The sequence below is a fragment of the Panthera uncia genome, chromosome B4, assembly GCF_023721935.1.
Source record: "Panthera uncia isolate 11264 chromosome B4, Puncia_PCG_1.0, whole genome shotgun sequence".
NCBI lineage: Eukaryota > Metazoa > Chordata > Mammalia > Carnivora > Felidae > Panthera > Panthera uncia.
The window spans coordinates 35,182,692-35,207,411 of record NC_064809.1 but is presented as its reverse complement, the minus strand read 5'-3'; the positions used below and the strand labels follow the sequence as shown (position 1 = coordinate 35,207,411).

General features: G+C 37.4%; 1 protein-coding gene across 3 annotated transcripts in view; it reads left to right on the top strand.

The window, feature by feature from the left end:
* The window catches only part of ADIPOR2 (adiponectin receptor 2), a 79,617-nt gene that overhangs the window by 49,384 nt on the left and 5,513 nt on the right, over positions 1–24,720 (top strand). For all 3 annotated transcript variants that reach the window (XM_049627040.1, XM_049627041.1, XM_049627042.1), the window contains exons 3-6: positions 14,340–14,459; positions 19,038–19,209; positions 22,713–22,899; positions 23,158–23,345. In XM_049627040.1, the coding sequence (XP_049482997.1) occupies positions 14,340–14,459; positions 19,038–19,209; positions 22,713–22,899; positions 23,158–23,345 (667 nt within the window). The remainder of the gene's footprint in view (positions 1–14,339; positions 14,460–19,037; positions 19,210–22,712; positions 22,900–23,157; positions 23,346–24,720) is intronic.

Genomic DNA, 24,720 nt, shown 5'->3' with positions numbered 1-24,720 from the left:
ATTTTTTAAGTGTATGGTACATTATTGCTAACTATATGCACATTGGATCTCTAGAACTTTTTCATCTTACATGACTGAAACTCTATAGCCATTGAATAGCAACTCCCCATTTTTCTCTGCCCCTGCTAGCCCTTGGCAACCACTATTCTGCTTTCTGCTTTTATGAGTTTGACCACTTTAGACACCTTGTATAAGTGGAATCATACAGTATCTTGCCTTCTATTATTGGCTTATTTCATTTAGCATAATATCCTCAAGGTTTGTGCATGTTGTAACATGTGATGAGGCTTCTTTCTTTTTTTTTTTTTTTTTAAATGTTTTTATTTATTTTTGAGACAGAGACAGAGCATGAGCAGGGGAGGGGCAGAGAGAGGGGGAGATACAGAATCTGAAGCAGGCTCCAGGCTCTGAGCTGTCAGCACAGAGCCTGATGCGGGGCTCAAACTCACAGAGTATGAGATCATGACCTGAGCTGAAGTCGGACGCTCAACCAACTGAGCCACCCAGGTGCCCCGAGGCTTCTTTCTTAAGGCTAAATAATATTCCATTGTAGGTATATACCACATTGCTTTTATCCATCCATCCACTGATTGACATTTAGGTTTTTTTCCATGTCTTGGCTATTGTGAATAATGCTACCAGTAATGTTTTCAGTTCTTTTGCATAAATACCCAGAAGTACTGGATTACTGGGTCATAAGAGTTCTATTTTTACTTTTTTTTGAGGAACTTCCATACTATTTTCCATAGGAGCTGCATCATTTTACATTCCTGTCAATAGAGCACAAAGGGTCTAATTTTTCCATATCCTCGCCAACACCTACTATTTTCTTTTTTGTTAATGGCTATCATAACAGATGTGATGTGGAACATCATTGTAGTTTTGTGATAGGTTTCTTTGATGTTAGTGATGTTGAGCATCCTTTTCATATACCAGTATGTGTCTTTGAAGAAATGTCTGTTCACATACTTTGCCCATTTTTTTAAGCCAGTATATAGTGATTGAGGCCCCCTACCCCCTGTTGAGTTACATGTATTTTAGATATTAACTCCTTATCAGATATATGGTTTGCAGGTATTTTCTCCTATTCTGTAGGTTATCTTTTCATTCTGTTGATTTTTCTGTTGTTGCCGTGTAGTAGCTTTTTAGTGTGACATTCTCCAAATTGTCTAATTTTTGCTTTTATTATTTGTGCTTTTGGTGTCATACCCAAGAAATCATTGCCAAGACCAATATTATGAAACTATTTCTCTATATTTTCTTCAAGGAAATTTGTAGTTTCAGGTCTTACATTTAAGTTTTTTTTGAGTTAAGTCATTTTGAATTGTTTTTTTTGTGTTATGTAAGATAAGGGTCCGGTTTTACTCTTTTGCATGTAGGTATCCAGTTTTCCAGCACCATTTATTGAAGAGATTGTATAGTCTCTTTCCTATTATATAGTGTTGCTGTTCTTGCTGAAGATCATTTGACTACATATGCATGAATCTATTTCTGGGCTCTTGATTCTGTTCTGTTGGTTTATATGTCTGTCTTTATGCCAGTACCGTACTATTTTGATTACTGTACTTTTGTAGTATGTTTTGAAGGAAGTGGGATATTTCCAGCTTTGCTCTTTCTCAAGACTGTTTTGACTTTTGGGGCCCTTTGTCATCCCATATGAATTTCAGGACTTTTTTTTTTAATGATTGAGGTTATCTTTTTTTTTTAAACTTTTTTTTTTTTTTTTTTTTTTTTTATTTATTTTTGGGACAGAGAGAGACAGAGCATGAACGGGGGAGGGGCAGAGAGAGAGGGAGACACAGAATCGGAAACAGGCTCCAGGCTCCGAGCCATCAGCCCAGAGCCTGACGCGGGGCTCGAACTCACGGACCGCGAGATCGTGACCTGGCTGAAGTCGGACGCTTAACCGACTGCGCCACCCAGGCGCCCCGTTGATTGAGGTTATCTTAAAGAAAGTGGAAATGTAATAAACAGAATTGGAAGAGGGTTGACTAGTTCACTGAACACAGGGTCAGAAGACCTATCATTTAGCCTTATAAAATAGGCAAGTTATTTAATTTCCCTGGATTTATTTTTTTGTCATATATAATAGGATAATAGTTGATGCCTGTTTTCATTTCCAGTTGTGATAGGATTCTACATTTTTATCAAGTTTTTGATATTAAGAAATATTCTCAAGGGTTTCTAGAATGTACACATTGAACTATTCCTTTTTTTTTTTTTTTTTTTAAGATTTTATGTTTAATCTCTACACCCAATGTGGGTGGGACTCAAACTTACAACTCCAAGATCAAGAGTTACAGGCTCTACCAACTGAGCTAGCCAGGTGCCCCACATTGAACTATTCTGAAATATACCCATAACTAATTTAAAGAACTGATGGTGATAAGTAGTACCTCTGGCAGTTTCTAAAAGTGATTATGTAACTGAATGCTTAGTAAAGGCTGGTTGAAAGTGAGGGAAGAGGAAAGGAGGAAGTATGTATAGGGCATTTCGAATAATAGGAGTAGTGTGTTCAACGCCTTGAATCTGAAAAAATCTTGGCATATTTAAGAAGTGTGGTCAGTGGATAATGGGGAGGATGGTAAGAGATGAGGAAAAAATGTAGTAGGACCTTTGTAGACCATGATATGGAGAAAGTACATTGGAGGCTATTGGAAAGTTTTAAGCAAGGGAGTGATAGAATCTTATTTACGTTCTGAAAAGATCACTTTTTGGCTCTGATGTGAAGACAGATTTTGGGGGCTGTTGGTGGGGAGAGAAACTTGGGGATGAGTCAGAAGGCTGCTACAGAAATTCATGAGAGTAGCTTATTCTGGGTTGATGGTGATTGTTGGTTGGCAAGAAGTGGATACATTTGAACTATGCCTTGGGGATAGAGTTGACAGTTTGCTGGTAGATTGGATGTGATGGGTTAAGGGAGAAGAGAAGGAAATGACAAGAATGAGTCTGGGGTATGATGTGAATATTTAGATTGCTGGGGTAAGAATCTGTATTTTGAGATGGGAAGAACTAGAGGATAAGTTTAGAGGTGAAGTAGGTTTAAATGGGAGGATCAAGTTTGCTTTTGGCTGTGTTAAATATGAAACGCAGGGACTCATTCAGTTGAGCATCTGACTCTTGATTTTGGCTCAGGTCACGATCTCACCTGCTTTGGGCTCCGTGCTGACAGCATGGAGCCTGCTTGGGATTCTCTCTCTCCCTCTCTCTCTGCCCCTCCTCTGCTCATATTCTCTTTCTCTCAAAATAAATAAACTTACAAAACATAGGAAATGTATGTGAGACATCTTACTGGCTGTGTCTAGAAGATAGTTGGGTAGGAGTGTGGCATTCCTAAGAGTGGCCTGGGCTTGAAGTAATTATTTAGGAAGTAGCTGCAGTGTAGCTGATATTTAAAACTGTTGAAATGGTTAAGGTTACTTAAGAGTCCTAAGATCTAGCTTGAAGAACACCAGCATTCACAGGGCATTTCAAAGAGAGAAAGCAAGTAGAGGAAGGAAGCTAAAGACAACAAGCCTATAAGGTAAGAGGAAACTCAGGAAAGTGTAATATCACAAAAATTAAAAGTGTTTCAAGAAGGAGGGAAGGGAGCAGTGATTGGTTCGTTTCTACTGATGCTAAAGAAATCGTGGACAAAAAGGATAGGCTAGTGACCACTGGTTCCAGCAACATGGTGGTCATTGGTGAACTTAAGAGCTGTTTTGGTGGAGGAGTGGGAACAGAAGCCAGACCTTGGAGTAGGTCAGATTGTGAATAGCAGGTGATGAGTATTCAATGGCATGTGTACTAAGCAGTCCTTTCTCTGTCATGTAAAAAAACATGTGAGCTTTTTTCCAAGTGTGTTTCCTGTGTGCTGAAATTATTTTAAACTTTCTGGTTTCCCATACAGAATAATAATAAAATTACATAAAGCCTTTAATTTTTTGCTTATTCCTTTTATAAATGAGTACATTTTAGTCTGCTGATGGCAAACGTGTAGATACAAGTATTTATTTTTTGGTGTTTTTTTGACTATAAAAGGAATACTAAGACTAATTTGGAGGACACGGGCCTACTATATTCCAACTCTCTAGATTTGTGAACACTTTTTCCTGGATTCTGTGTACTTGGTAGTTATACTGTGCTTTGTGGTATTTGTTTTTTTATTTTTTAGATATTTATTTATTTTGGGGAGAGCACAGGACAAGGAGGGGCAGAGAGAGGGGGTCAGAGGATCCAAAGTGGGCTTTGCACTGATAGGCTGAGAGCAGCGAGCTTGATGTGGGGTTCAAACTCGTAAACTGAGATCATGACCTGAGCTGAAGTTGGACGCTCAACCAAGTGAGCCATCTTTGTGGTATTTAAATATTGAAATGTGAATTGAGAATTTTAAAACAACTGTCTTCAGTACAGACAGATGTTCTGATAATTTTTTTTATCTCTGAAAACATTCATAATATGTATATTGAATAATGTTAAAGAAAAGCAAAAGATTCTGTGTGTGTGCGTGTGTGTGTGTAGAGAAAGAGAGGGAGGGAGAGGGAACAACTTATAATGTCCTATACGCTGAAATTCACAGTTATGTAAGTATTTTAATGTTTGTGTACTCAAAAAAGTACATCCCTGTGTTAGTCTGCTTTTGCTGCAGAAACTAAATACTCCAGAAGTTCAGTGACTTTACAACAATACAAACATACATGAGGGCAGTAGGTAAAATGTTACTAGTCTGTGTTGCCGGTCTGTTGCAGGTCAGCTCTGTGAATCCATTCTGGGACCCAGGTTGAAGGAGGCTGGTTGGCACATGTTCTTGTGGCAGATTGCAAAAGTCCCAGAAAACAAACCAAATTGCATTTGCATTCAAAGTTCCTGCTCATATATGATGTGTGTTACATTTACTTATGTTCCGTTGGCCAAAGTAGTCATGTAGCTAGGTCCAATGACAATGGGGTGGGATTATATTCTTCTGAGGGGAAGGAGTAAGTGAATAATTGAGAACTTTAATATATGATCTGCCACAGTTTCTAAAGGAAAAAGGCATTCCCTATCCCAGTATCTTTATATAGGTTATCATACTTCATATAATAAGTTTTCAGTGTTGCGCCACATGCTGGAGATAATTTTCTTGTACCACAGAATATTGGAATGACAATTGGAAGATCTAGGTTCTTCTATTTATCGAACTCCTAATTATGACTTTGCAGAATTTTTCAGTGCATCAGTTTCTTTGGAAAAGAGCAAAATAACATTGTGTATATCTTCTATATGCATGTTATATGAATAATGTGAAGATTTGTGAAAATTCTTTTAGTTTTTAGATTTAATGCTTACTTTGCTATACCACTTTGTTGCCCTAAATTCAAATAATGAGCATTGGGTTAAAAAAAACAAAAACAAACTTAGTTGTGTAAATATCCAGAGGTTTCTTCAGATGATGTAAACGAGTGTGTACAGTTGAACTGACTATGATATGTTGAGCCTCTTTGATAAGTTGAGCCTTTGTGTGTTATAGATGAGAAAACTGAGATGGTGTAAGTCCAAGTGACCATTCCAGTGGTTTACAATTTGGGGCAGTTGTGACTCCCAGGAAATATTTTGCAGTGTCTGGAGTCATTTTTGGTTGTTAAAACTAGTGAGTTTATGCCACTAGCATCTTGTGGGTAGAGGCCAGGGATGCTACTAAACATCCTACAATGCATAGACAGCCTCCACAGCAAAGAATTACCTAGCCAAGTATGTAAGTGCCAAGGTTGAGAAACCTAACCTATGTTCTGGCTACCTTGGTAGCACATTGTTGCATTAGCATATCTAGAAATATTATAGTTTTATTAATGGAAGTATTGTAGGAATACATTTTTCAGATCCAGGTCTGTTTTTTTGCAAACCTCCAAGAGATTTTCATCAAATCATAATCCATGTGAATGATCCATCTTAAGTTGTGCTGTGTACAGCCTAGAGGGTAGAATATGGTGGCCCTGTCTGGACCAGCTGCCTTTCTAAGTGCTAGGAATATGGTGATGGGTAAGAGCCACAATTTTTCCCTGCATGGTGCCAGTGCAGAGGTAGGGAAGACATGGGCAATAAATCCGTGAAACACATAAATGAATAAGATAATTACAAACAGTGATAAGTGCTACAAGGAGAAAAGTATGCTAAGGTAATGAGGTGAGGTGATTTAAAAGAAATACTTTTTATTAAGATTTTATTTTTTTAGAGTAGTTTTTAGGTTCACAGAAAAATTGAGGGGAAAATATAGAGATTTCCTGTCGTCTCCCTGCCTGCACATATACATAGCTTCCCTCACTGTCACCATCCCCAACCAGAGTGCTACCTTTGTTACAGTTGATGAGCCTATATTGACAAATTGTAATTACCCAAGGTTTACTCTTGACATTGTATATATTATGGATTTGGACAAATGTATAATGATATGTATATATCCATCATTATGATATTATACAGAATAGTTTCAGTGCCCTAAAAATCCTCTGTGCTCTACCTACTCCCTCCACCACCCCCAGCAATTCTTTAGATATAGTTAAGGAAAGCGTGTTTGAAGTGAAGCCTGAATGATAAGGAACTAGCAAAGACCTTGGGGGAAGAGTATTTCCAGATAGAGGAAACAAGCTAGTACAGAGGTCCTTTCCTCCCTCTGCTTCTGCTGTTTCCTCCTATCTCCTCCTCCTTCCCTCCCCCCCACCCCCCCAGGACTGAAAGACTAGTGCAATTAGAGCATGAGGAGCAAGAAGGAAGAGTGAAATGAGGTCAGTAGGCCAGAGAGGGACCAGGATTCTATAGGTGTATAGAAAAAGCTTAGATTTTATTTTAATAAAATCCACTAGAAAGTAGGCAGCCTTTGGGGTGTTTAAACAGGGGGTAGGGATTGGTGATTTTATTTATTTGTTTATTGTTGAGAGAGAGAGAGATAGCATGAGCAGGGGAGGGACAGAGAGAGGGAGACACAGAATCCAGAGCAGGCTCCAAGGCTCTGAGCTGTCAGCGCAGAGTCTGGCGTGGGGCTCGAACCCACAAATGTTAGATCACGACCTGAGCCGAAGTCAGACGCTTAATCAACTGAGCCACCCAGGTGTCCCGGGATTGATGATTTTAAAAAGATGACTCATTGTGGAGAATGAATTGTGAAAAGACAGAATGGAAGGACAGGAGCCTATAGAACATTCCAGGTGAGAATATATTCCAGTTTTCCATGTTAGCTTGAAACAGGGTGATAGTAGCAGCAGAAATGGAAGTGGATAGATTCCGAATATATTTTGGAGGTCAAGTCAGCAGGACTTTCTGGTGGGTTTGATGTAGACAGTGAGGAAAAGAGGGGAATCAAGGATGATTATTGGATATTTTAACTCAGCAAAAACTGGGTGGAATTGGTAAAGTGAGCAGGTTTATAAAGGGGAATCAAGGGGTGCCTGGTTGGCTCAGTCGGAAAAGTGTGTGACTCTCAGTCCTTGGGGTCGTGAATTTGAGCCCCACGCTGGGTGTGGAGATTACATTAAAATAAATAAATAAAAAACTTTTTGAAAGTGGGGGAGGAATCAAGACTTTTGTTTTAGAATGTGAGACTTGAGATTCTCTTTAGTCATCTTAGAGATAATTGAATAGTCAGTAGCTGTATCACTGTATGATTTTTAATGTACCACTGTTTCTTAATTATATTTATTTTTTAAAATTATTATTTTCTTAACTATATTTAAAACTGATACATGTTCTTATTTAAGCTAAGGAATTGTAAAACTAGAAGGAATTTCAGACTAGCCAATTTGACTGAGATTAAGAATGGCAACAAAATTCTGTATATAATATTAATTATGAGACAGTAAAATGTTTTTAGAGTTGAGAATTTATCCATCCTGTCCTTTTGTGTCAGATTCACAGTGGTTATCTGTTTCTCATTATACTATGTATTTTTGTTTATCATCTTCATTTGATAGAGTGGTATCTTCTAAATAACAATGTTTGTGCTCTTTGTTTCACTAAATAATAGTGTTTTTGTTTCACTAAAAACAGATAATTAAGTGAATGTGATTTTTTTTCATCCTTACGAATGAACTCATTCTATTGCCTTGAAAACCTGTATTTCATTTTCCTTTACTCTAAGTTAACCCAGAAGCCAATAGCCTGAACAAAACCATTTCTTTCTTCCTATCTGTTGTAACAGATTTTCTGTGAGGAATCATGGAGTTGAGAGAATCAGATCCATAGATTGTGGAATGTTACAGTTGAAAAGTCTCTTTTGAAGCCATCTTGTTTACCTTCCTCAATTTACTAATGAGGAAATTGTGTCTTTTTGTTCCTTTGCCCTTTGTATATTATTTCTCTTTGGTGTAGAAGTTCTTTGCTGAAAAAAAGAAGGTGGTTTCTGAAAAAACCAGTCCATCTGTAGGTACTACCTACTTGGGAGATAGTTTTGATAGAAAACTTAGTGGATCATTTAAGCAATGAAAAGTTTTCTGCTGCGCTAGTTCTCCCTTGGCCCTTCCTCTTCATTCATTGCTCTATATACAGCACTGTTCCTTGCTGCTAATTTCAGGGTTATTAGTATAGAATAATCATGGGAATTAGAAAAGAAGGAAGGTAGAGTTACAGAAAACTGTAATTTTGAGACTGGAATTAAACACAAAATATTAACTTAATATCTTCAAGGGACTTAATGATTTCCATACACTAATTTTTTGTTTGTTTTTGAAGGAAGGACTAATTTCTTGAAATTTCCAGTTTTGAAGTGGAAGTATGCGAACTGTTAGCAGATGGAGAGTATCCTTCTAAATTATAATAGTGCCTTAAATTTGTATGTAGCACTTTCACAAACATCTAATTTGCTTCTCAAGATTGCCCTCTGAAATAGGAAGAACAGATATGATCTCTTTTAAAAAGTGGATAAAAGTAAGATTTAGAAAGTTTAAGAGTAATTTGTCTAAGTTCACATGTATACGAGAGCGTGTGCTAATTAATTAGTCCTCTGCACTCTCGTCTGAACAAAGCTGCCTTTATAAAAATTGGCAGCAGGTTGACTTCATATTTCTCAATTCCAAACTCTGCCTGAGTATTTATGTTGAACCCAGAGGTTAGATTCAACTATTGGTACTTGTATTTTGACAGAATTGTTGCACACACCTTTTTTTTTGTTAGGCCAGGACAATTTTGCCTCTCAGATGCATTCTAACCTTTCAATGGATTTTTTGCTTACTTTGAAATTAAATAAACCTAACGTTATCATGGTGCGGTCTTCCACATTTCTGATAATTTTGCATTATTTTCTTTGTCTATATGTTCCCTCTTTTTAAAAAAAAAATTTTTTTTTAACGTTTTTTTATTTATTTTTGAGACAGAGAGAGACAGAGCATGAACGGGGGAGGGGCAGAGAGAGAGGGAGACACAGAATGGGAAGCAGGCTCCAGGCTCTGAGCCATCAGCCCAGAGCCCGACGCGGGCTCGAACTCACGGACCGCGAGATTGTGACCTGAGCTGAAGTCGGACGCTCAACCGACTGAGCCACCCAGGCACCCCTATATGTTCCTCTTTTTAAGATGTACAACTTAAGTACATTGCATAGGCTTTTAAAAAATGTGGCAGTTTCCATTAGACTCTCTAGGTACATTAAATGCCAATTGTGCATAAGAATAAAAATGTAATAGAAAAGATAACAGGAGTGTCTTTTTTTTTTTTTTAAATAAAAAGTGAAATTCTGAATTTATAAAAAAAAATGGGTTAAAGGTAGTTGTAATCCATTACAGAGTGATATGTCTTTATGATCAAGTGTATATCAACAGGTTCCTTTAAGTCAGTGAATCTGTTAGGAGTGCTTATCTGATCGCTTATCTGATCATGACCTGAGCCCCAGGTGCCCCAGCCTATGGCCCTTTAAGGAAACTTGGTTCCTGGAATATCAGAATGGAGGGAATACCAAGAGTCATTTAGTTTTAGTAAAGATACATGCATTAATTGGGGCGCCTGTGTGGCTCAGTCGGTTAAGCGTCCAACTTCAGCTCAGGTCATGATCTCACCGTTTGTGGGGGCTCTGTGCTGACAGCTCAGAGCCTGGAGCCTGCTTCAGATTCTGTGTCTCCCTCTCTCTCTGCCCCTCCCCTGCTTGTTCGTTCTGTCTCTCTCTCTCTCGCTCTCTCTCAAAAATAAACAAACATTAAAAAAATTTTTTTAAAAGATGCATCAATTTTCTGCAGATGTTTCTAGTGTTTGTTTTTTTTTTTTTTAAAGTATGTATTAGCACTCTTGGAATACAAAGATAAGACATAGTGTCTGCCTTTAAGCAGCTGACACTCTAGTCAGAAGGACAGACAAGTATATTGATACATTTATGCTAAGTGCTATGTGATTGTGGAGTGTACTATGGGAGCAACTCTAATTTCACCTGGGCATCTAGGGAGGTAAAATTTGAGTTTCAGAGTTAACTAAGAGAAAAGCCTAAGGACATTCTGGACAGAAGGAACAGATGTGAAGACACAGAAGTAAATAGCATGATGCTTTTAGGGAATAGTACCAATAATAGCTAACATGTATCGAGTATGTACTGGTGTGTACTGGTATCTAAACCTGTTAAATGTTCAGCATAGTTAGAATGAAGGGTCAAAGGTACAAGGCAGTGGAGGATTTGGTAGTAAGTAAGCCTAGACAATTGAGGCCTAAAATGCAGATCTCTAGAGTCCTGGTGCAATATTTTTTATCATCCAAAATTCTTTTTGAAATGTATAATATGGTGTATTGGTTGAAATGAATAGGCCATTTCTTCCAGGCCTCTGACTCTAAAACCTGGACTGTTTTAACTGTATTTGTTGAAGTATATAGTTAAGCATTTTGTAAACTTCCTTAGACCAAAAAAAAAAAAAAAAAAAAAAAAAAAAAAAAATCACAAAAGAGACATTTGAAACCAGGTTGCCCTCATCTTTTTTTTTTTGTTTGTCCCCCCCCCCCCCCCCACCGTGCTCCCAGGTCTCTGAATTTTCAAGGTATTAAGTCAGATAAAGAGAACAACCTTTATGGTTGTCCTACTTTTCCTCTGCTCCAGATTCTTACACGTTTTCCAGGGCTTGGTTCAGATGTTACTTTTCTAGAAAACTTCCCAGCAGTGCCAAAGTTAAATATTTTTCTATTTGCATCAGACCTTTTTCATACAGTTCATACTGTTCACTAGTTCCTTGCTGTATTTACTTACATGCATGGCTTCTCCACTAGGTTTTGATACTAACTTTAATGTTCTTAGTACCTAGCCCATCATCATAATAGTAAGGACCATCATTTATTTCTTGTCTTCTGAGTCCTGGGCCCTGTGATAGTTTCTTTTTATTTATTATCTTTGATCCTGAAAACTTCTGTATTGTAGATACAATATTGTTAAAATCATCTCACAGGTAAGGGAACTGATGCTTTAGTTAAATACAATCTTGTCAAAGATGATAGAATTTATCAGTAGTCACTGTTTATCTGACTTTAGACTCACTCTTAATCCATTATGGCAAGCCACCTTTTCCTAAAAAAAATATTTGACTAAATGTATAAACAGTGTTTTTGTACACTAGTTGGTATTTGACTTAGACCATACATCTTGCATTCTGAATGTACTTGTTTTCTTTCAATAAACATGTATTAGCTTTGCTGAAGATGTGAACCTGTTTCTTCCCCAGCAACAGGGTCATTATTCCTCTTCCCTCCCCATGATTGGGAAGTTGAACCATTCATCTCTCTTTTCTGTATATGGGTATAGTGGTGAGTACCTATGGAGAAAGGTCACCTTATCCTCCTTTCTTATCTAAGTCTATAATTTAAGATTAAGTGCATAAAATGACTTTAGTTTGCCAGGGAGACTGGCTTACCTTTTCCTATCAGTAGTCTTCTGTGGATCCAAATGCATTATTAACCTGATACTCAAAACTAACTGGTTGTAAGTAATCCCATTGATATGTCAGACAGGTCTACAACTTTTAATAGGATTTTACTTATGATAGTACAGGAAACATTTAACTATAGTTCTACTTTATGTGCTCATCTGTAGTTTTATTAGAAACTGCTGGCATAATTTATTTGTGAGAAAGTCCAGACTGAATCTTTGTTTCTGTTACTCTTTGTGAAGAATTAAATACATGTTGAACATGTATAAATATTTGAGCTGTTTTACATTTTATATATAAATTTATATTTTATACTTTAAAATCAGTCTGCCAATCATTTTAAACTATTATCTATTTTCAGTTTTCATATAATTGATTAAAAACATTTTTTTATTATTTATTTTTGAGAGAGAGTGGGAGCGAGAAAGGAGCACAGAGAGGGAGACACAGAATCTGAAGCAGGTTCCAGGCTCTGAGATGTCAGAGTCTGACTCTCAGGGCTTGAACTCAAAAGCCGAGAGATCATGACCTGAGCTGAAGTCAGACGCCTAACCGACAGAGCCACCTGGGTGCCCTGTATTTGATGTTTTAATGAAGTTTATCATTTTAATCTTATGTTTTATTAGGCACAATCCTTTAACAATTTTTGTTGAAAAAATTTTAAAGCATTAATTAATTAATTGAGGCCACCATGAAGTATATAACATATTACAGAGAACTGTTCTCGGGGCCATGGGAAAGAAGACCACAAAGACACTTAAAGTCTTCTTTAGGAAATGATACACTAAAAAAGTAAAATCCAGTCAAACACGAAATAAAACAGTGTAAGTCAATGAGACGAGCTGTAAATCAGATATTATATTCGTTGTCAAATGAGAGCTGCAGACTTCAAGTGTTAGAGAAGTTCAGAAAGGGAGGCAGTTGCTATGGATTAGGGCATATATATTCTCTGGTGAAAACTGCTTCTTGATTGAGGGGGATTTGAAAAAGTCTTAAATATTACAGTGGTTTGTAGCCCTCCGAAGAGCCATAGCACATAAACATGTAGTATATCTAGGTTAATAAAATTTTCTGGGAATGGGAGAAGCAAACTAAAAGTGCCTTGGGGGAAAGTGGCAATCATGAGAAACTGGGCACCGAAGGACAGACAATAAGTTTTAGGTAAGTAATGAAGAGAGGGTGTTTTATAAGTAAGAATTGTAGAGAAGCAGAGTCAAGATAGATTTCTTGGAGAAGATAATTTTTTAACAGTTGAGATTGGGTATGTTACATGTCTTACATGCGTCTTAATACTAAGCCCCTAGTTATCTTGAAGAGTAAAGAGTAGGAAACTAAAATCTTAGGATTTCATTTTAAACATGTCCAAATTCAAGTGTTGTGGTAGATTACCTATTGTGCCTACATGTTCATCCTTTACCAGTTTTCTGACTGGAGGTAGAAGGTCATTTCATTTCTTCATGCAGGTATGTTAGCAGTACTATTTATCTAGCAGACTTATTAGATATGGAATTACCGTTCTCTTGTGCTTTCATTTATTCACTAAGTTGCAGAATATCAGAATTTTAGAGAATAGGGAAAACTGTAGAGATTGTTTAGTTTTAAACTCCTCTTTTAGATTAGAAATGAGGAACTTGAGGCTCAGAAAGGTTGAGAGACCTATATAAAGTTCCATGGATATTAGTGGCAAAACCAGACTTAGGTCTTCTGACTTCTGGTCAGTTGCCCTTCTCACAGTATCCTTCTGTCTAGTAGAAGCTTCATCTGGAAATAGAAGTCTTAATTTTAGTGATTTATTTCTTAAGGTCTAACCAGATTATCATTTCTTTCTTCATTTTGTCAAGAATGTAGAAAGGCAGTGGGTGGGGGGTTTTTACTTTTTCACTTTATTAGTCTTAACCTTAGGCAACTTATTTAACCTTTTTGCCTAATGTTCTTTATATGTTAAATGGGGATAAGAAAACTTATCTAATGATAAAGTGGCTGTCAGGATTAAGTTAGATGGCCTTTATAAAGTCCTTTCTTTTATGCTTGGCATATCTTAAGAATTGAGTAAAATTTTTTTCTTTTTTTTCCCCTTTTTTCTCTTTAGAGCACTTACCACATTGCATTACAATTATTTATTTTATACACACCAGGTGGGGTTCCTGGAGATTTTTCCTCTCAGTAATTTCTCAATTTTGTAGTAATAATATGTGAACTGTGAATATATTCTTAAAACAAAAAATGAACCATTCAAGCTACCCCAGGAATTTGCTACTAAAACAAACATAGGAATGCTCTTGTATTTCATTTGTCTGTTAGAGAAGAATTAATTAACTGTTGTTCATTTTTAATAGTCCTAATTCTATAATAAACTGACTTTACTTCCTATATTGTTACTTGTTTGAGGCCTTGCTTTGACCTTAAGAGAGAATTACTTCATTTATAATTTTTCAAAGAAAGTGTATTGATTCTTTCGTTTGGCCCTGGTCTCTGTCCCTGACTGTTTCTTTGATTGCCTTACAGATCTCTGAGGAACATGAGTGCAATGATGAAGTTTCTCAGGAAGATGAGGGGTTTATGGGTATATCCCCTCTTTTACAAGCACATCATGCTATGGAAAGAATGGAAGAATTTGTTTGTAAGGTAAGATGACAGTTTCTTGTTATTCCTATGCTATATATTTAACCCTTCCCAAACAGAAACCTTTAAGGAGAGCTGCCTTTGGTTTACTCTGGGGATAATCTGTAGCAAAATGGAGACAGAAACAATATCATGACTTTAACCCTGTTTAAGACAAAATACATTTGTTTGCCTGCAGCAGCCATGATAAGGTTGTGATAAAACTAGAATATCCATCTATTAACAAGTGTTTCCTGATGTAAGTTAACAGAATAGATGTCTTGTTGATAGTTTAGATAAGACAGGATGAAAGTTGTGTGTGTGTGTGGGGGGGGAGATGATGCCTAGAGATACTGAAGTCCCAAGTGCCTTGAATCTCTTTTGTTATTTGACTGTGATGGCAAATGTGCTAATTTTGCTAAAGATTATTTGGCTAATCAAACTATTCTTTAGATAGAAATTTCCTGGTTTTCATGAACATCCAGGATTTCCAATTTAGCTGGCATGTTTTCAGTCTCTAAAGTTTTTCTTCTAACACATTATCTGATTCTTTAAGACCTATTGTGGGGATTTTTTCCTTCTAAATCGGTAACTGGAATTGGGGGTGCTTTCTTAGAGAAAATAGGGACACTGGTAAATTTACAGCTACTTGATAATGTGATCATTAGATAGGGCTCTGACAGATCTAAAGTCACAAGTCAATCTATGTTTGTATGTGTAAATAAATTCATTTGTTAAATATTTCTGGAGAACTCTTGATCATTTAGAGAGAAATTTTTGTGACTCTTAGGTTTTTCATGGGTTTCATGAAACCAAGACTTTTTATGCCTGTGGTCTTGGATCCTGAAAACTAAATTAGGTTTGCTTACATTCACAGTGGTGGTAGAAATAATTGGGGCCAGTTGACTCTAGAATACTATACTTTGGACAAGAGGATGAGAAGAGGACATTATAGACACCCCTTCTAAGATAAAGGGATGGATGAAGAGTGGTGAGGGAGGGGTATAAATATTTATGGGTCTACTTAGAGCCTAGGAAATTTTAATCAGTGTTTGAAAATTGATGAAAAAAAAAACCAAGCAAAACCATAGCAAAAAGCCAAGCAAAACAATGCATTCTTTCTAGTGATTGCTGTCTTAGGAGAATGAATACAAAAGTATATAGAAGATACATTTTGTTTTTCAACAGGCAAATTTGATGGTAAATCTCTCAAAGTTGGATATTTAGTGTCTGGGCCATTAGGGATTTTTAATATTTATAGATCAGTGGGGTCCTATTCTCTTTTATTCTTTTTTATTCTCTTTTTCTGAACTAAGAGTAAAGAATAAAGCAAATAAAAGTTTCAGTGTGACAGCTAATGGGAGAATAACTAGGGCATTTGTTTGCTCCAAACTATGATTTACTGAAGAAAACTGAATGGAGCACAAAAATTGTTACCATTCCCTTATCACCCTCTAGAGTTTGTCTGTGAGAGTGGTCTAAAGGGGCTTCCTGTGACATGACATTCTCCAGGCTTGCTTCACCTGCTGCCGTAGTGCACCTGAGTGTACTTGACACTAGAAAAAATTTTTTTCTTGTATTGGAAGCAAGTAAACAGTATTTAAAATGAAGTGTCCTGTGGCCTTGCTCGTATACTTACTATCCCTTTTGGAAAAGCTTTTCTTATAGGAATAGGGGAAATAAAATCATATAATCTTTATTGAGTGTCTAAGTTTGATCATGGTCTCTTTTTTCCCAGCCTTCAATTAAGAATAAATGTTTTGTGCGTTAATGGTCTAATATGAATCCAGTGGACCATTGCTCAGACATTTCTTCTATGCAGTGCCTTTGTTCTGCTTATAAATGAATATGTATTTGACTAAGCTGTGATCCTATCCTTTTTACTATGGAGAAGTAAAAGAGGATGCCTGTTTGGGTTGGCATTTGGATGGACTCCCAAGTTGGGAATTGAGGTTGCAATGTCAGTTGAATATGACACTAATTTCAGTATAATTATGAAAGTATATCACCTTGGCTCCGTTTAGACCGTTAGAATGTTTGTTTAGAAACAGTGGAGAAAAAAATCACTCTGATATTACATGCAAATACAACTAGTAAGAAACTCAACATATTCTTTCTGACTGCAGAAAGTGTTCATTTTGACTGTGTGGGATAACACAATAGCACTTTTCATATGGTCACACACAGCTGTTTGCATATTGTGAACTACTGAGCAGTTGTGAGGATTGATTTCTCTTTTTCTCTCCCTGTTAGCATATAAAATTCTCCCAAAGTGAAACAGAGTAGCATCTTGTAAAGTTAACATTAACAGTAACTATCTTTTTTCAAGTAAAAATCAGATAAAAGAAATTCAGTATCTTGGAATGTTCTCTTTCTCTCCAGAAAGTCCTTATACCAGTAGACATTAAAAATCTAGATTAGTCTTTTGACATTATTATTTTTTTACTGTATGTTATGAACAAGCATGGAATGGTCAGATTTGCACCCGTAACTGCAGGCCTCACAGTTTGAGTTAGAAGGTGAGACAGGAAGTGGGGAGGCTAGAGAGTGAGTTTCAATAGTGTTAAGAGGGCCACGTCTACTCTTAAATTGTTCTCATTTCCTTTGGAGTTACACAGAAGATCAGTTCTTTTATAAATGTATTTCAGTAAGAAGGATTAAGGATAGCAGAGAACAGGAAGATGTGGAACAAAAGTCATTTTGCATAGTAGAGAGAGAGAGAGAGAGAGAGTGCCAAGTTTGTATAGCTTAGCCGTGTTATTTGTCACAAGAACCCTGGGGGATAAGTGTGGGGGTCATTGTCTGAACCTGAAGCCTGTAGGTCGACCACGTACCTGGCATTTTTCCTTGTATCCTTCTGGTTAGTAGAAATAAGTTAGTTGAGGATTAAGTGATCCTTGTGATGTGTACTTTCTGGGCTGAGAGACATTAAAAGAAACAGTGCAGAGGTTGACAAACTTATTTTAAGGAAGAGTACCAAATTCCTGACCCTTTCCTGTTATAGTCTTTGGGGGAGGGACAGTGAAGAAAAGGGAGAAGGGGAGGTGGTGACGAGACTTGAAGGGCAGTGAAGGTTGAGTTTCTTTGCCATCTCTCCAGCATGATTGAGGGTGGATTAGTCACTAACTCTTAGGTAGGTAATAAATAGCCTCTGGGGATGGTCAGGATTACATACCACCTGTGGGGTGGATGCTGGGGCTTGCTTTGGGTTATTTCATTTGATCCTTAGGAAGTAATCAAAGTATTGTTACCTTCATTTTATAAATGAGGAAACTGAAGCTTGGTGATTTTCTTTTTCTTTTTTTTTAAGTTTATTTTTGACAGAGACAGAGTACGAGCATGAGCTGGGGAGGGGTAGAGAGAGAGAGAGGGAGACACAGAATCCAAAGCAGGCTCCAGGTTCTAAGCTGTCAGCACAGAGCAGGGCTCGAACTGTGAGATCATGACCTGGGCCAAAGTCAGACGCTTAACTGACTGAGCCACCCAGGCACCCCTTGGTGATTGTTGTGGTAGGAAGAGAAGGGAGAGGGAGAGATTTTAGCAGAAGACACAAAAGTGATTCTGATATGTTGTTGGGGTCCAGGAGCAAATGTTCAAGAAAGAAATCTTGAGACATCTTTGGTGCAAAAAAGGTGGTTTTATTAAAGCACGGGATAGGACCTGTGGGCAGAAAGAGCTGCATTGGGGTTATGTGTGACTGATTATATACTTTTAAGTTGGGAGGAGGTTAGGGATAGCATAAATCTCTAAGGAATTTGGGAGCAAGATTTCCAGGACCTTGAGGGACTAGCTGCTATTAAGAAAAGATCATTTACTACTGCCTAGTAAAACCACTTGTCATGAGACCCTTCAGATGTGTATCAGTGGGCCATATGCTTGGAGCGTGATTGCTAATATGTATCTTGGGGAGTGGGTAAAGATAAAGAAAGTTTCCAAAGGGATCTTCATATGTTAAAGAAGACTTATAGGATCCTGGAGTTCAGGCTAATGTCAAGTTAAGGTTGCCTTTTGCCTCTAGCAAAGTATTAACATTGAGATCAGCGAGTTCCGGGAAGAAGGCCACTCTGCCTGTCCCAAGTACTTGTCAGTGGGCTGTAAGTTGTAAGGAAATATACTTTTTTCTTTTGCCTTTGTTCTTTACATCAATTCTGTATACCAACTTAACTATTAATAGGGTTCTGTTGACTGGAAGCCTTACCAATAACATAAACTCAACTATACTGTATTCTTACAATAAAGTAAGCTAGAGAAAGAAAATGTTACCAAGAACATCATAAGGAAGAGAAAATTCATTTATAGGACTGTACTGTAAAAAATCTGCATATAAGTTGACCCATGCATTTCAAACCCACATTCAGGGGTCAACTGTAGTTCTTTTTTCCACCAACAGAAATATTAAATATAAGAACGGTCATATTTAATACCACAGGGAATTTTCAGAGGTAAAGTTTGTTGTGGATAATGAAGGAAGGAGAGTTTGTATATGTGGACCTCTCACCCTGCCTTTAGCCAGACTGAAACCAAGCTTGAAACCACTCCTTTAGGGCAACCAGTGTTGCTGTGTTGACACAACCACATACGTATTTGATATTCTTCTTCCAGGTATGGGAAGGCCGATGGCGAGTAATCCCTCATGATGTACTACCAGACTGGCTCAAGGATAACGATTTCCTTTTACATGGACATCGGCCCCCAATGCCTTCTTTCCGGGCCTGTTTTAAGAGCATTTTCAGAATACACACAGAGACAGGAAACATCTGGACCCATCTCTTGGGTATGTAATATCAATGGTGTCAGGAATTAGTGATTCACTATATATTTTTTTCCCCCATGTATTTGAGGGTTAAGGATAAAACTTAAAATGTATTTGGGACTTGCCATTTTGTTTTCTGAATTTCTAATGATAATTTCTTATTGGTTTACTCTGTGGTTATCCTAGTTTGCACTTTGATTTTATTATAGCTGAGTCATATTTTTCTCTACTTAGATTGTCAGCTGTGTCCTTGAACCAGGCCAAGGCCATTTTGCTATACAAAATGTGTATAATATTTTAATGAACAATGTGAGGAGGGTGGTTATTTAATAGGAATAAGCTGATTTTGGGGGAGCCTACGTGGCTCAGTCAGTTGAGCGTCCAACTTCGGCTCAGGTCATGATCTCACAGTTTGTGACTTCGAGCCCCGTGTTGCTCTCTGTGTTGACAACTCAGAGCGTGGAGCCTGCTTTGGATTCTTTGTCTCCCTCTCTCTGCCCTTACCTGCTTGCACTCTGTCTCTGTCTTTCTCAAAAACAAAAATGAACATTTAAGAAAACCCTGATTTTTCAAAGTCATTACTTAAAATATTCACAATTTTAGTTTCACTTGAAGTAGAATGTGATCTATAATTTTTTTTCCATCATGATTGCATATTAAAGAAAGAGTACAACGAGGGAAGATTAATCTTTTCAACAAATGGTATTCAGGAAAACTGAGTAATTATATGTAAAAGAATCAAGTTGGACCTCTACATCACTCCATATACAAAAGTAACTCAAAATGGATCAAAGACCTAAACTAAAACTATAGAACGATTAGGCGAAAACACAGATGTAAATCTTTGTGACCTTGAATTAGGTGACAGTTTCTTAGAATTGATGCCTAAATTTGGCACAAGCAACCAAATTAAAAATAGATAAGTTGGACCTTCTCAGAGTTAAAAACTTTTGTATGTCAAAGGACATTATCAAGAAAGTGGAAAGATCACCCACAAAATGGGAGAAAATATTTGCAAATCATACAGCTGACGAGGATCTAGTAAATAACTTTCTACAACTAAACAAGAAAAGGACAAGCATCTGAATAGACATTTCTCCAAAGATCTACAAATGGCCAGTAAACACATGGAAAGATGCTGAAGTGTCAACTCTGTTTCAGTTAAAAAAAAAATGATGCTCAACATCATTAGTCATTTTGGGAAATGCAAATCAAAAACTTGGAAAAATGTAATGAGATACCACTTTATATTCACTAGAATGGCTATAATCAAGAAAATGGAAAATAACAAATCTTGGCAAGGATGTAGAAAAATTACAACTCTCATACATTGCTGGTAGGAATGTAAAATGGTACAGTCTTTATGGAAAACAGTTTGGCACTTCCTCAGAAAGTTAAACTGAGTCACTAGCAGTTCTGCTCCTTAGTTAGGTACTGGAGAATATTGAAAACATGTTCACACAAAAACATGTATACAAATGTTTTTTGCAACATTATTTGTAATAGTTGAAAAGTAGAAACAATCCAAACATCTTTCAGCTGGTGAATGGGTAAACAGGATGTGGTATATCCACACAAATGAAGTATTATTTCACAGTAAAAAGAGATGAAGTACTGATATGTGCTGCAGCATGGGTGAGCCTTGAAACATTATGCTAAGTGGCATAATCCAGACTGTATGATCCATACACATGAAATGCTCAGAATGGGAAAATCCACAGACACAGTAGATTGTGGTTGTCTAAGGCTGTGGGGTAATGGGGAGTGGGAGATGAATGTAATAGGTATAGGCTCCTTTTTGGGGTGATGAAAATATTCTGAAATTAAATAATAGTGATGGTCGCATAACATTGTGAATATGTTAAATCTTTTCTGGCTTACCCGATTTGACTTGCATTTCATATCACACATTTGACTTCCATTGTGTCTCCAAGTTCTTGCCTGCTAGTGTAGTGAGAGTAGAATAGAGAATCAAATCCAGCTTGTTGCTGACTTCCAACTCAGGGGTAAAAGATTTATTAAATAGATTGAACAGTCACATAACACATGTTTAACTTTTTTTTTTTTTTTAATGTTTGTTTATATATTTTTATTTTTATTTTTTTTAACGTTTATTTATTTTTGAGACAGAGAGAGACAGAGCATGAATGGGGGAGGGTCAGAGAGAGAGGGAGACACAGGATCTGAAACAGGCTCCAGGCTCTGAGCTGTCAGCACAGAGCCCGACGCGGGGCTCAAACTCACGGACCGCGAGATCATGACCTGAGCCGAAGTCGGCCGCCCAACCGACTGAGCCACCCAGGCGCCCCAATGTTTGTTTATATTTGAGAGAGAGGGAGACAGCATGTGTGGGGGAGGGACAGAGAGAGAGGGAGCACATGTTTAACTTCTTAATTTCTGTGCCTTCCTTGTGTTAAGTGGCCTTTCCCTAAGCAATAAAAACATGTATCTCATTGTGAAAAAGAGCAGTTGAAAAACTGGTTATGAAATAACATAAATGGGCATAATTTATTGTCCTTAACTTTTGAATCTATTGGGTCAATGGACAGGACCAGAGAAGCATAATATTCCTTGACACCTATTGGTGGAGGAAAGCTGTATTTCTTGCCAGGGTTTGGAGGTATTAGAATTCATTGCAAAGCAAACATAAAATGGACCTTTGAAAGCTGGACTCCAATATATGTGCCAAAAACTAACTAACTTACTTTCTCTCTTTCTTTCTTTCTTTCTTTCTTTCTTTCTTTCTTTCTTTCTTTCTGTTTATTTATTTTGAGAAAGAGTGTGAATGGGGGAGGGGCAGAGAGAGAGAGAGGGAGAGACAGAATCCCAAACGGGCTCTGCTCTGTCAGTGCAGAGACCAGCATGGGGTTCAAACTCAAAATTCATGAAATCATGACCTGAGCCATAATCAGCAGTCAGGCGCTTAACTGACTGAGACACCCAGGTGCCCCACCAAAAACTTTCTAAATGAAATTTTATACTAGATCTAGAGGTAGAAGTGGAATAATTTAGCCTTTTTTTTTTTTTTTTTTTTAATTTATTTTTGGGACAGAGAGAGACAGAGCATGAACGGGGGAGGGGCAGAGAGAGAGGGAGACACAGAATCGGAAACAGGCTCCAGGCTCCGAGCCATCAGCCCAGAGCCTGACGTGGGGCTCGAACTCACGGACCGCGAGATCGTGACCTGGCTGAAGTCGGACGCTTAACCGACTGCGCCACCCAGGCGCCCCTAATTTAGCCTTCTAAGGAGTAGCAGCATTGTATTTTTTTTTTTTTGATTATGCTGTTAGATAAATAAGTTACTGTATTCTACAAACTCATTTTTTGAGGCTGAGGAGTATAGGGTACCAACCATGTATGAAGTAGACCAAAATTTTGGATAAGCCTCAGTTATTTGGAACATTTTTCTTATGGAACTTTTGATTTAGATATCATTATGATTGTGAAGGACTGAAAGCCTAATGAATATACAGCACTGTTTCTTCACAAGGATAATCTTTTCTCTCCCCACACTCTTTTCATAGGTTGTGTATTCTTCCTGTGCCTGGGGATCTTTTATATGTTTCGCCCAAACATCTCCTTTGTGGCCCCTCTGCAAGAGAAGGTGGTCTTTGGATTATTCTTCTTGGGGGCCATTCTCTGCCTTTCTTTTTCATGGCTCTTCCACACAGTCTACTGCCACTCAGAAGGGGTCTCCCGGCTCTTCTCTAAGTACGTATCTGAAAGCCTACATTGTAATCAAATATTAGAGTCAGTGGTTAGGGAAAAACATCCAGTAGAGTAGGCAGAATTCTTGATACCATCTGAAGAGAACTTAAAAAAAAATTATTTATTTAGTTTTTAATTTAAAGCAAGCATACTAGTTTGCCTCTTGGCTGTTACTGCTAGCTCATGTCATAGGGGATTAATTGGAACCTGTAGTGGGCAGTACTTTTTAACATCAAATGGATTTTTTTTTTCTTAATTTAGACTGGATTACTCTGGTATTGCTCTTCTTATTATGGGAAGTTTTGTTCCATGGCTTTATTATTCTTTCTACTGTAATCCACAACCTTGCTTCATCTACTTGATTGTCATCTGTGTGCTGGGCATTGCGGCCATCATAGTTTCCCAGTGGGACATGTTTGCTACCCCTCAGTATCGAGGAGTAAGAGCAGGTAAGAGATACGGGAGTTTTGCATTGGACATTGATTTATTTATCATTTTATTAAAGGCCTACTTGGCAAGTCTTATGCTGTGTACTTGTGAGGCAAATATAAATAAGCCATAGTTTCTGTTCTTCAAGGGCTTTTTATGTAGTAGTGTTCATCAGTTATCTTAAAGCACTAGAGTTTAGGGTATTGTGAGCTTTATGAGCTGATGTATATATTTTGTAATTCACTTGAGTTTATGGCTATATGCTGTCCATAAGGCAGCAAGTGGCTCTGTAACCTTTGTAAAACAATGATTATTCTTAGTCTGTCAGCTTGGAGTATACTTTTTTTTTAGTGATTTGTTCTTTTGTTGTTATCATTTTTTTTTGTTTTGTTTTATATTTTTATTCTAACATGTGTACTGCTTAGGTAAATAAAAACTTCACTCCATACTGATTGTATTCTACTCAAGTAGGCACCATACATCTCTTCTGATGTAAGGATAAAGAGGCTTTTTATATTTAGGATAATGGCTTGTTTAGCTGGAGATCATATGGAAAGCCAAAAGGCCTTGGCTGAGTTTTCCTGTAGAAGTGTGGAGTTCAGAGAGACATGTTTTTGTCTCCCAGTAGTCTGGGGACTCCTTGTAGCCAGAACCATGTCTTCAGTTTTCTATCCACAGTGCCAAGCCTGGTGCTGAGAATGAACAATTAGTAGTAAAAGGAATATGTTTTCTTTTGACCTTTAAAAAAACAAAAACAAAACATTGAGTATTAAAATCCAAGCTGCGGTTCTTCTACGGTTACCTAGAAGGTTAGAAGTTAGAATTTAACTTCTTGTTAATGACCACTGTTAGCAACAGTCTACCGACTTCCCTTTTTAAGTGATTATATGAGCAGATAACCAGTGGTCAGGATTGGCGTCCAGTAGTACTTAACTGTGGTGCTAAGCCTGCTTAAGCATGTGAGATAAGAAACATTCTGCTGTGATACAAATCAGAAGAACCAAGTTCCTGAGGCTCTGACTTCCAAGAATGATAGGAAAGACCAGTAGAGCCTTTATTTAACACGTAGAGGGAAATAACAAGTGAAACAGGATCATGATGATTTTTCTTCTGTGAGGAGTATTGCCATTTTCCTCTTCTCTTGGAGATGTATGTGTATACATATATTGCTGCATACCAGCAGTGTATTTGGTAATGTCCAAAGCAAGCAATATGCCTCCTGTATTTTGAGAGTTAAAGATCATTTTTAACTGTGTCAAAATGTAGGAGCAGTTACTGGCTGCTGAGAGGTGTTCCTGTGGTGTTTTGATGGACACAGATTTGTGTATATATTCATAACTTCACACACATATAAATTACTCAGCTTTTTACAGACTTTTACTTAACATTCTATTT